Source organism: Glycine soja, chromosome 3 (assembly GCF_004193775.1).
Source record: "Glycine soja cultivar W05 chromosome 3, ASM419377v2, whole genome shotgun sequence".
NCBI lineage: Eukaryota > Viridiplantae > Streptophyta > Magnoliopsida > Fabales > Fabaceae > Glycine > Glycine soja.
The window spans coordinates 18,350,179-18,362,438 of NC_041004.1; the positions used below are offsets into that span (position 1 = coordinate 18,350,179).

General features: G+C 37.3%; 1 protein-coding gene across 1 annotated transcript; it reads left to right on the plus strand.

Moving 5' to 3' along the window:
* Positions 1-3,214: 3,214 nt before the first annotated feature.
* Positions 3,215-4,738, plus strand: LOC114405004 (uncharacterized mitochondrial protein AtMg00810-like). Its single transcript, XM_028367707.1, has 4 exons — positions 3,215-3,226; positions 3,319-3,993; positions 4,102-4,222; positions 4,668-4,738. The coding sequence occupies exons 1-4, from the start codon at positions 3,215-3,217 to the stop codon at positions 4,736-4,738; spliced, it is 879 nt and encodes a 292-aa protein (XP_028223508.1).
* The last annotated feature ends 7,522 nt before the right edge of the window (positions 4,739-12,260 follow it).

Genomic DNA, 12,260 nt, shown 5'->3' on the forward strand with positions numbered 1-12,260 from the left:
CTGCCATGACTTAACAAACTTTTACAAAAGGTTTGTCCCATATTTTTCTATACTTGTAGCACCACTCATTGAGTTGGTGAGGAACCATGTTCCCTCATGGGAAGATGTCCATGAAAAGAGTTTTCAGACCTTACCCTACTCTAACATACCCAACACCACTAATACATATGTTTTTATTCTTTTTATAGGTGTCTAGGGAAGGAGCCCAGAGTATGAAGAACCTCGGGAATTGAGGTCAAATCCTTTCCAAGGTGGAGGGGATGATGCAATCCTACCCCCCAAGGGTATTGGATAGAAGACTCCAAGAGGATTGGGCTAGAGCTACTAAAGAAGGCCCTAGGGTTCTCATGAGCCTTAGGGTAGATTTTTGAGCCCATGGGTCAAGGTTGGATCCATTCTTCTTTGTAAATATTAGAATAGGTTTTTCCTTCTTTTGGGCCTTGTATTTTGGCCATTCTAGTAGTATAGAGTTTTAGCCTTGTTTTTAGGGCATTTTGAGTAGTCTTTGTAGTAGGGACTTTTTTTTTGTATTTTCATATATTTTTTCATGGGGTGAGCTTAGCTATTATAGGGGTGTGTAGCTAAGCTCTAGTTTCTCTTCTCAAGAAGGTGAGCTTAGTTATTAGAGGAGTGTGTGTAGCTAAGCTCTAGCTTCTCAAGGAAGCTTCTCAAGGAGGTGAACTTAGTTTTTAGATGGGTGTGCGCAGCTAAGCTCTAGCTTCTCAAGGAAGTTTTCTTTAGAAAGCTTCTCAAGGAAGCTACCTAGTCTATAAATAGAAACATGTGTAACACTTGTTGTAACTTTGATGAATGAAAGTCTTATGAGACACACTTCAAAGTTCCACTTCTCTCCCTTTTTTATTCCTACAATTTCGTGCTCCCCCCTTCCCTCTTTCTTTTCCTCCATTAAAGCATCCTCTTCAAGCTTCTTATCCAAGGCAATTCTTGGTGGTGAAGCTCCTTCTTCCTTGGCTTATTCTCTAGTGGATGGTGCCTCCCCTCTCCTCTTCTCCTTTGCCTTCCGCTGCATCTCCATGGTGTAAAATTACCATTGAAGGACCTCATTGAAGCTCAAAGATCCAGCCTCCATAGAAGCCCCACAAGCAAGCTTCCATCACAGTAAGACTAAAATAATTAATAGAGGAAGAATATAGGACCAAAAATGTTAAAAATTTCCTTTGGAAACTAAAAGTTAAATTTCAATTAAAAAAGTATAAAAACCAAAAACATAATTAGTCCTATAGATTATTATCTATTATTAAATTATTATATTAAATACTAAATTAATAAAGTTAAAAACCGCTTAAGGAAAATTTCACAAAACAAACAACAATAGGTTACAAATAAGTTAAACAAGATAAACTCAAGCTTTAATTATTTTTTAATCAAATAAGGCACAAAACAAACAACAATAGGTTACAACAAGGTCTATATCACCTAGTCACTCAAGACAATTCTAGCCTCACTCCTCATCTCTCTTCTGTCAACCACATTTCCCTTTCTACCATCAACAACAACAACCTTTGGCATTTTCATTTAGGACACTTGTCCGACAAAAGACTCAATGTTTTACATGAGCAATTCCCTTTTATTTCAAAGTATACTAATGAGTCATGTGATGTTTGTCACTTAGCTAAAACAAAGCATTTGTCCTATTCTATTAGTGATAGTAGAGCTTCAAAAATATTGGATCTCATTCACATGGATATTTGGGGCCCATTCTCTAAAGTTTCCATTCATGGCCACAAGTATTTTCTTACAATTGTTGACGATTTTAGTCGATTTACCTGGGTTGTTCTATTAAAAACAAAAGCGGAAGTTCAAATTAATGTTCAAAATTTAATTGCATTAGTTGAAACATAATTTGATTCCAAAGTAAAAATTCTTTGTTCTGACAATGGTCCCGAATTTTCTTTAAAGAATTTTTATGCCTCCAAAGGTATTATTCACCAAACAAGTTGTCCTTACACACCTCAACAAAATGGTAGAGTTGAACGTAAACACCAACATATTCTTAATGTTACTCGTGCTCTTATGTTCCAATATGAAATTCCAAATAATTTTTGGTCCTATGCCATTAAACATGTTGTCTTTCTCATAAACCGGGTACCCTCACCCGTTATCAAAAATAAAACACCCTTTGAATTACTATTCAATCAAAAACCTGATTTTTCCATTATTAAGGTTTTTGGATCCCTTTGTTATGCCTCCACCCATCATTTTCACAATAAATTTGACCCACGATATAGACATGGTATTTTCCTGGGCTTTCAAAATGGAACAAAGGGGTATATTATCTTGGATATTGACTCTAGAGAAATTTTCCTGTCAAGAAATGTCATCTTTCATGAAACCATCTTGCCTTTCAAGAAGCCCAATTCCCTCTCTCCTAACATCACCTCACATGTTCCTGCAACACCATCCACACCTTTTTCCCAAATAGTTTACCCTCATACGGACCCAATTTCTCTAGATGTTTTACCAAATCCGTCCACCTCACATTTCAATCCTCTAGCACCAACCACGCCATCCTTATCTAACACATCAACACCCAATACACATCTCACCTTGCCCAGTTCGTCCACGACCAGCAATCATAGCCCAATCCGTTCATCCACTCCATTCGTTCCTCCACCATGACATTCAACTCAAATCCCTCAGCCATCCACTCGTCTTCATGACTTTGTTTGCAGCACCATCAGTACTTCGTCAGAACAACCATCTTCCAAGTGTGCTTATCCCATTCAATAGGTAATCTCTTATTCTCACTTACCTCCTTCTGATCATAAATTTGTCATGTCCCTTTTCTCTGAGACTGAACCTTCCACTTACAAAGAGGCTGTTCAAAATCCCTGTTGGATTGAGGCAATGAAAGCTGAAATTGGTGCTCTGAATTTAAATCGGACTTGGGACATTGTTGTGACTCCTTCTAATGTTAAACCCATCGGATGCAAATGGGTTTACAAGATCAAGCGTAGAGCTAATGGTAGTATTCAACGCTACAAGGCACGACTTGTTGCAAAAAGGTTTTCTCAAATTGAGGGTATTGATTACATGGAGACCTTCTCCCCTGTGGCCAAGATGACTACAATTCATGTTGTACTGGATTTAGCTTCAGTCAAAGAATGGCATTTGGAGCAGCTAGATATTAACAAAGCTTTCTTACACGGGGATTTAACGTAAGATGTTTACATGACTATCCCTCTTGGCATTCATGGCTATTCAAGTTCACATTGTTGTAAACTTTGAAAATCTTTATATGAGCTAAAGCAGACTAGTCGTTGTTGGTATGAGAAACTCTCTCCTCTTCTTCTGTAGTGTGGATATCAGCAGGCCCAGGCAGATCACAACCTTTTTACCAAAAGCAATGGAACTGAGTTTACAGCCCTGATAGTGTATGTTTATGATATAGTATTGGCTGGTAATTGTTTGCATGAAATTCATACTATTAAGCAGGCCTTGAACTCTATTTTTCACATTAAGGATTTAGGGCCTCTTAAGTATTTCTTGGGTCTGGAAGTCAGCATATCAGATGCTGGGATTTCTATTTGCCAACAGAAGTATTGCTTAGATTTGTTATCCGAATCCGGTATGTTGGGGTGCAAGCCATCTACTACTCCAATGGATTCCTCACTTCGTCTTCATCAAGATTCAAGTGCTGCAATGCCTGATCCTCTTTCTTACAGACGTCTGATTGGTCGTTTATTATACCTCACAAGCACTCGTCTAGACATTTCTTTTTTGGTCCAAAAATTAAGTCAATTTATGGCCAACCCAACCCAAATTCACTTCCAGGCTACGATGTGTGTTCTTAAATATCTTAAAGGTTATCCCAGCAAAGGCCTCCTTTTTAGGCGTGATTCTTCGGTTCATATTCTGGGTTTTAGTGACGCAGATTGGGCTACCTGCACTAATTCTCGTCGATCTGTTATGGGATATTGCCTTTTCATTGGCAGTTCTTTGGTCTCTTGGAAAACCAAGAAACAACATACTGTATCTAGATCTTCTTCCGAAGCTGAATATAGGGCACTTGCTTCCACTACCTGTGAGTTACAATGGCTCATTTATTTACTCTCTGATCTTTGGATTTCCTGTTCATAGCAACCTATCCTCTATTGTGATAATCAAAGCGCGCTTCATATTGCTGCTAATCCAGTTTTTCATGAGCGTACCAAACATTTGGAAATTGATTATTATCTTGTCCACGAGAAAGCCCAAACAGGTCTCATGAGATTGCTACCTATTTCTTCCTCCAACCAGCTTGCTAACATGTTTACAAAAGCTCTTCCTCCTCACCTATTTACTATCAATTTATCCAAGCTGAAGTTGCATGACATTCACACACCTTCATCTTGTGGGGGGGGGGGGGGGAGGGGGGTAAAATAGAAGAAGCCCAATACCTTCTTGGCCCAATTTGTTCCTCATTCTTCAGCACATTCCTGATTCATTTTCTTCTGTTATGTTTGCTGTAAATATTAGTAGGTTCTAGAATACATTAGCTATATTTTTCTGTTTTGTCTTTTCTGTTGTCCTTGCTGGTGTTTATCCAAAAGGATTTCACCTTGTATATATATTACCCTCATTGGGATATTCAAGATAGTAGAGAATATTTCATCATATTTTTGTCCTGCATATTTATCTTTTACTCTTTTAGTTCTTTTATTCAGGATGCCAATGGGCATTCCGAAGGTATTTGGTGTTCATGGAAATGAGAGGATTGGACTATGGGGGTTCTTAGAAGCTCAACTCAGTTTGTTCATATGAAAGCGAATGGGAGGAATTCTCGAGAGTGGGTGTGCTCGGGGCTCCTCAATTTGCAAGGAGACAATTGTTATGAGACGAGTTATATGATGTTAGTAATGATTAGTTAGGTGGTTGGGCTATAATTTGGGATTTTAATAAGACTCTAACTCCTAGTGAAAGCATAGGGAGAGCACATTCTCGGGGCTATCGTGATACTGAGGATTTCTGTTATTTCCTTTGTCGCATAAATTTGATAGACATGGGATACCAAGGTGATAGTATAACTTGGAGGAATGGTAGAATGGGTGTTAGGTTGGACAAAAGCCTTATTAGTCTTGATTGGAGACTTATGTTCCAAGATGCTATGATAGTCCATCTTGAATGGATGAAGTCTGGTCACATGCCTCCTCTCTTGAGGTTGGATTCTCATACCAAAAGGAACTAGCATACGAGGCCCTTCTGATTTGAAGCAGCATGGTTAATGCATGAAGATTTTCTAGGTTTTGTTAGGAAGAAATAGGAGCACGTCCATGAAACTTCTAATTGGTCTAGAAATATTATAATTTCTCATACCAATTAAAGATATGGAATAAGGAGACTTTTGAGTGCTTGTGGAAAAGGAAAGCTTATTTGAAAAATGAGCTTGACAAGTTGGATATTAGGAGAGGTGTTGGGATTAATCCCTTTCTTGATTCGAAATACAGTAGTATTTGGAAGGAGTATGAGCAAGTCCTAGCAAAGGAGGAAGTTCATTGGTATAAAAAATCTAGGGCTAAATGGCTTCATTTGGGGATCCCAACACCAAGTACTTTCATGGTGTAACTATTATCCATCGAAGGAGGAATAGGTATGATATGATTAAAGATGGTGATGGTAATTGGGTGGTGGATCCCGAGAAGTTGGAGGAGATGGCTACTAAGCTCTATGAAGACTTGTATATAGAGGATTTCGTATATCTTCCTTTTGTGATATCTCATGCGTTTCCAAAATAAGGGGATGAGGCCAGAGAAGAGTTAAGGAGGATGCCATCACCAGGAGAAATCTATTAGACTATCCAACAGATGGGGAGTCTCAAGGCTCTTGACCCTGATGGATTCTAAGCGGTGTTTTTTCATAAGAACTAGAAAGTGGTTGGAAAGGACTTCTATAAATTCATGCAAGGGGTTTTTCAAAATCATCAAACAATTGTTGAGGTAAATAAGACTTTTATAACACTCATTCCTTAGAAAGAAGATGTGAGTTTTATGAAAGACTTTAGACTTATCAACTTATGTAATGTGGTGTATAAGGTCATTATTAGGCTTCTCTCCCTAAGAATTAGATCGTATATGACCCATTTGATTGGACCTTGTTAGTCTAGTTTTGTTCCTGATCGACATAGTGGAGATAATATTATTGTAGCCTAGGAGGACAAGTTGGAAAAAGGAAGAACAAGTTGGATGGCTATCAAACTAGATTTAGAAAAAGCTTATGATAGGCTTAATTGGAAATTCATTTGAGACACCTTGCAGGATATAGGAATGCATGAGGAGATTGTGGACCTAATATGAAATTGTATACCATCTAATTCTATGATGGTTTTGTGGAAAGCTGAAGCATGGGATGAGTTTAACCCTTCTAAGGGCATTCATTCGAGAAACCCTCTCTCACCGTATTTATTTGTCTTATATATTAAGAAACTGTTTCAGCTGGTTAGCTTGTCTCTTAATTAGAGTACTTGGAAGCACATCCAGTTGACCAGACATGGATCCCCTATCTCGCACTTGGCCTTTGCAGATGACTTGCTTTTGTTTGCAGAAGCTTCTCTGGAGTAAGTCCACTTGATTCAAAATATTTTAAATTTATTTTGCAGGAGTTCTGGTCAGAAGATTAGCTTAGAGAAATCTCGTATGTATTTCTCTAAGAATGTTTGAGTGTCGCACAGGAATCAACCGAGCAAGGAGATGGGTAATCAAACGAGGAAATGGGTACACAGCATGGCAATATCCACAAATAATTATACAGCAAAGGCGTACATGACATTTAGGTTATATGCATGGCAGTGTTTACAAGGCACACAACGTGTTTGCTTCGTGCCCCTATTTTAGGAACCTAAATGGGAGGAACTAAAAGGATTTTAGTGATAATTCTCAAGGTAGTCATATCTCCCTAAACGGTTTCTAGAGATATTATTCCCTTGATATCAACATTGTGGCGATAGGGACTACTAGCGATAATATATCATCGAAGAGAAAAACTCTAGATGAGGTTTCACTATCATCAAGCAAGTCTGAGACTTAGCATGACCACAGATTCACCTCCACTTCCTATGTTCCCATGGACCCAAGTGTAGGGCCTAGTATCTCAATGTGTGTGTGAAGTGTAGGTGTCATGTGTGTGTAGAAAAATGGTATTTCTAACTATGAATGTAATTGATAAACAAACACACCAAACACAACAACATAGCAAAGGTTATGTACAAATATGGACAAAAACCAAAGATAAAAGAGAAGGGAGAACATAAATAAAGAAGTCATGATGAGATGTTGCACACTGATTGATTGGCCTAACTCTCTAAAAAGCAGTCCCCAGCGGAGTCGCCAACTGTCGCAACCTACCCTTCAGCGGGAGGGCGACGCGAAGGCTCACGGGTGCGTCTTCCAAGGGAGAAAGGCGCGCGGAGTCGCCACCAACATTTATTCGAGGAAAACGTCGGAAAAACCGAAACGTGTAGTCTATGAACTTCAAGTGTGAAAGGTTCGGGAGTTGTTTTTACGCACAGGGAAGGTATTAGCACCCCACACGTCTGTCACAAGGGACGACAACCTTCAATCAAGTGTGCAAATATGACTTCAAAACTACGTATTTTCCCATTTTTTTTGTTTTGTTATGTATTTTTCCCCTTTTTGATGTTTTTTTTTTGTATTTTTTATCTTTTTGTGGTCGACAAGGCTGTTTCCCTCACTCCTACGTATCCTCAATTGCGATGAGGAAATCAGACCTACGTAGTTCTTTCAGAACTAAACGTTGGTTAAGTTGTTTTTATCTTTTTTTGCAAGATAGATTTTAATTGAACAAAGGTTATTTAAGGTGTTGGACCATTAAACGATCTTTTGATTTTGAAAGGAGAGAAACATTAAGGCATTGGACCATTAACGTTCTCTTGTTTTTGAAAGGAGAGAAACGTTAAGGCATTGGACCATTAACGATCTCTTGGGGTGGTCGACAAAAGCGGGGCTTTTGCTCCTACGTATCCTCAATTGCGATGAGGAAATCAGACCTACGTAATTCTTGCAAAAGTGAGAAAGTTATGTGTTAATTTTATGCTTTGAATGGTCCATTTTAACCAATAAAAGCAAAGAGAACCGTTTTAAGGTGTTGGACCTTAAAACGGTTTGGAGTGACTTTTGCGGACAAAACTTGGTTTGTGAGTTGATTTTAGCCTTAGTTTCACTTTGATTATTAGTCAATTCATTTAAGGAAACTTTCTAAGAAAAACGTCCGATTTATTTATTTGATTATTTTATTATTATTTTTTTCTAAATATTTTGATTATTTTATTATTATTTTGCTTTTTTTTATTTAACCGAAGTTACAACGTGAACGATCAGTTGGATTTTATTTTAATAGTGATTAAACGAGATTACAACACAAATGATCGGTTGAAATTCATTTTATCAATTATTAGGCGAGATAACGGCTTAAAAAACGATAAAAAGCTTGTTAAAAGCGGAAGAAAAGAAAATCGAAAGTGAACGAGATGAAAATGAAAGCAAACAAAACAAGAAATGAATTAAAAGTCTCGGATTCGAACACTTACCGGTTGAAGAACGAAGAACAAATGAAGAACGGTGAAGAACGACGGAAAATCTTCACGGATTTGCTCACGGAAATGTCTCGGAAGCATTACGGAAGCACCTCGACTTGAATTTTCTTTACAGAAACACGTTTTTTCACCTAAAACAATTGAAATGCATAACATAGGGGTCAGGGATAAATTTAGACAGCCCCCTTCCCCTATTTATAGCCAAAATGGGGAGGTGCTTGCCGCCCAGAGGCTTCTTGAGGAAGATTTCTAAGCGCACCCCAATTACTAAGTTCACCTCCCTTTTTGTACTTTACGAAAAAGTTACAGAAGCCTTACGGAAGCGTTTCGAACTTGATTTTCCTCTTTTTTTCTCTTCCCTTTCACCAATATTAAGTGAAATATGCCAACCCAAGGTTTTCGGAAATTTTACGAAAGCATTACGGAAGCCCCAGATGCCATTTTTTAACAAAATAGAGGTGATCGCCGCCTAGAGGCTTCTTGAGGAAGATTCCTAAGCGCACCCCATATTTGATAAGTTCAAACCCTTCTAGAATGTTCTAGATGAAGTTTCCTGAGTGCACCCCCATATTTGATAAGTTCACCCTCCCACTTTTGTGTTTTTGGCCATTTTCTTTCCAAAACGTCCCGGAACTTTACAGATTCCACAACAATGGGTATTAAATATTTTGAAGTAGTCAAATGAAGGTCGCATGCTGATAAATAATGGTCCCCGGATGAAATTAGGGTTTGACAGGTCCTCTTCCGTTGAGGTTGTTGATCACTTACTCTTAGAACGACAAATTATGTTGTAGGCTCTTCATAGGAGGCTCATTAAGGCTTAGGCTGCTATGAAGACACAGGCTGAAAAGCAACACAAGGATGTCTCTTACGATGTTAGAGATTGGATCTATGTTCATCTACGACCTTATCGACAATTATCGATTTTTGGTACTACATATACCATGCTCGCCAAACACTACTATGGGCCATATAAGATCATTGAACGTGTTGGGGTTGTTGCTTACAAATTAGAATTACCCTCCCATTCCAAAATCTATCCAGTGTTTCATTGTGCATTGCTTGAACAACACAAAGGTCCCCCTTTGGACTAGCTAGAGGCTTTACCTCCCACATTCCATGATCATCATCCCTTGATCCAACCACTCACTATTCTGCAATCTAAATGGGGCCAGGCTTTTTCTCCCCCCATTTAGTGGGTGCTGGTACAATGGATGGGTCTATCTCCTAAAGATGCCACTTGGGAAAGGTGGGATGAGCTTTCACAATCTTTTCACCTTGAGGACAAGGTGATTTTTCCAAGGAATGGCGATGATAGTGCGACTAACCACACCGAGGCTGCCAACAATGACAATTTAATAGACGAAGGGGAGGAGGAAATCAATTACAATAGGCCCAAGAGGAACCAATACGTTTCAAGGATTAGAAATAGAGTTTATTAGAAGATTCTGAAATTGTTAGCAGAATCTAAGTTTGTTGGAGTGGATAATCATGAGCTGGCATAACTGTTACCTTTTTTCCATAACATTCTTCTCATTGTAGTGACAGAGGACCAACATGCTATGGGTACTCTACTATATATATATATATATATATATATATATATATATATATTTTGCCGAACAAATGAATGAAATTTTCCTTACTTTTATTGTTCCCTTTGAGGAGGCCTCTTGTCCTGGAATTCAAGTAACCCAGTGTCTCTAATACCTTATGTCATATCATAACTAAGATCCTCCACCAAGTGCAGGAATCAATTTCTTTGAAGTCATCGGGAACCAAAAACACGTTGATCACACCGATTGGTGGAGTCATTGTCACTGGCACATAGGCTATATTGGTGTTGTTGGTCTTTTTTTTTTATTTTATGAAAAGAGAAACAAAGGTTACACTAAATCATCATCAAAGTATTGTATATTCGTAATAACATGTTGGATACCCCAGATGTCTGTTTCAAAAATATGATTATTACGTCATTTCCAAATCCACCAAATGGTAGCTAGCCACAAAGAGATATCAATTAGTACCTATGAGTTGTGATCTAAGCCAAGGATAAATATTGGGAGAGAATAACAATCCAGAAGGCAGTGGAGAAAATCCTCAATGAGATTGGAGTAGGTTGGGCACGCAACATTATTGTCCATGTTGCGTCTAAATCCCACTGCATTGGTGGGCAGAGAGTTCTGAAGGATCAACTAGATCATTATGCGAATCTTTCTTGGGACTTTAAGCTTCCAGAGCCATTTAAAAGCTGCATAGTGGTCAATTGTAGAGCTGGGGAGGGAGTTAGATAGCCACTTGTAACCAGAAGCAGCTGAGTAATCACCATTCGAGGAGCTACTCCAGATCCAATAATCGTGAATGTCTGGATGAATATTAGTGTCAATTGCCTCCAGCATCTCCACAAAATTCTGAGGGACTCGAGTGTGAAGGTCGTTTATGTTCCAATGGCCCTCATGAATGAGGTTCTTGAGACACAAATCAATGTCTTCAATGACAAAACTAACTTTTTGGCACATAATACCAGCAGCAGACTAGTTATTGAACCACAAAGAGGTCTCCCCCGAGCCTAGTCGAAACTTGAATCCTTGTAAGGTGTTGTTGGTCTGGTTGCATTTTTGGTTTTTAATTTGATCAACAATATGCGTCATTTACTCTGAGCAAAAGCAATTCCAACTGCCCGAATAAAAAAAGGTACCGTGATAGATCAAATGTCACATTATTTAAGTAAAATAGTTGATGACAAAAGTCAAAACCAAATGAAAAAATAATTTGGGAATCAAAATTAAATAAATTTTAGTTTAGATACTAAAACATAAAAACCATGATTAATTGGAGATTAAAAATATATTTTGCTCAAAAATAAATTACACGTGAATGTTTCATCAAACTTGTTAAAGATGTGATAAGTCATTAGATTGTTAATATGATTTTAATGTTATTAGTTTATACGTTTTATTTGACAATAAAACTAAAATAATTCATAGAGAAAAAATATAGGACCAAAAATGTTATAAATTTCCTTTGGAAACTAAAAGTTTAATTTGCAAAAAAAAGTATAAAAATCAAAAACATAATTAGTCCTATAGATTATTATCTATTATTAAATTATTATATTAAATACGAAATTAATAAAGTTAAAAACTGCTTAAGGAAAATTTCACAAAACAAACAACAATAGGTTACAAATAAGTTAAACAAGATGAACTCAAGCTTTAATTATTTTTTTTAAGCAAATAATGCCCATACTTTTAGTTTGGATTGTTTATGAAAACAAATCAAGCTTGAGTTATCTATTTTTATTATGAGCTAAGTCTAAATTTTTAATGTTCATCTCGTTTATACATCTGGTTGTAAACACCTTCCAAGTGTTATTCTAAGTGTAAAACAACTAATTAATAGTTGGAAACAACTTTCAAGTGATATTCTAAGTGTAAATCAACGTAAAACAACTAATTGCAAATTAATAAGGAACCGAATAAAAAAATTATTATACTACGAAAGACCGACTACATATATATAAAGCTGATTTTGGCATCAAGAAAGGTTAGCTATTTGATTATTTTACAACAATATTTCTTCTTCTCTACAACTGTATATCTCCAGATTAATCCTATTTATTATTAATACAAATAAATAATTGTATACCCCTTTTCGTAATTTATCACATAAAACCTTATTTTTTATTTGCATCCAAACGAATTTGATTCTG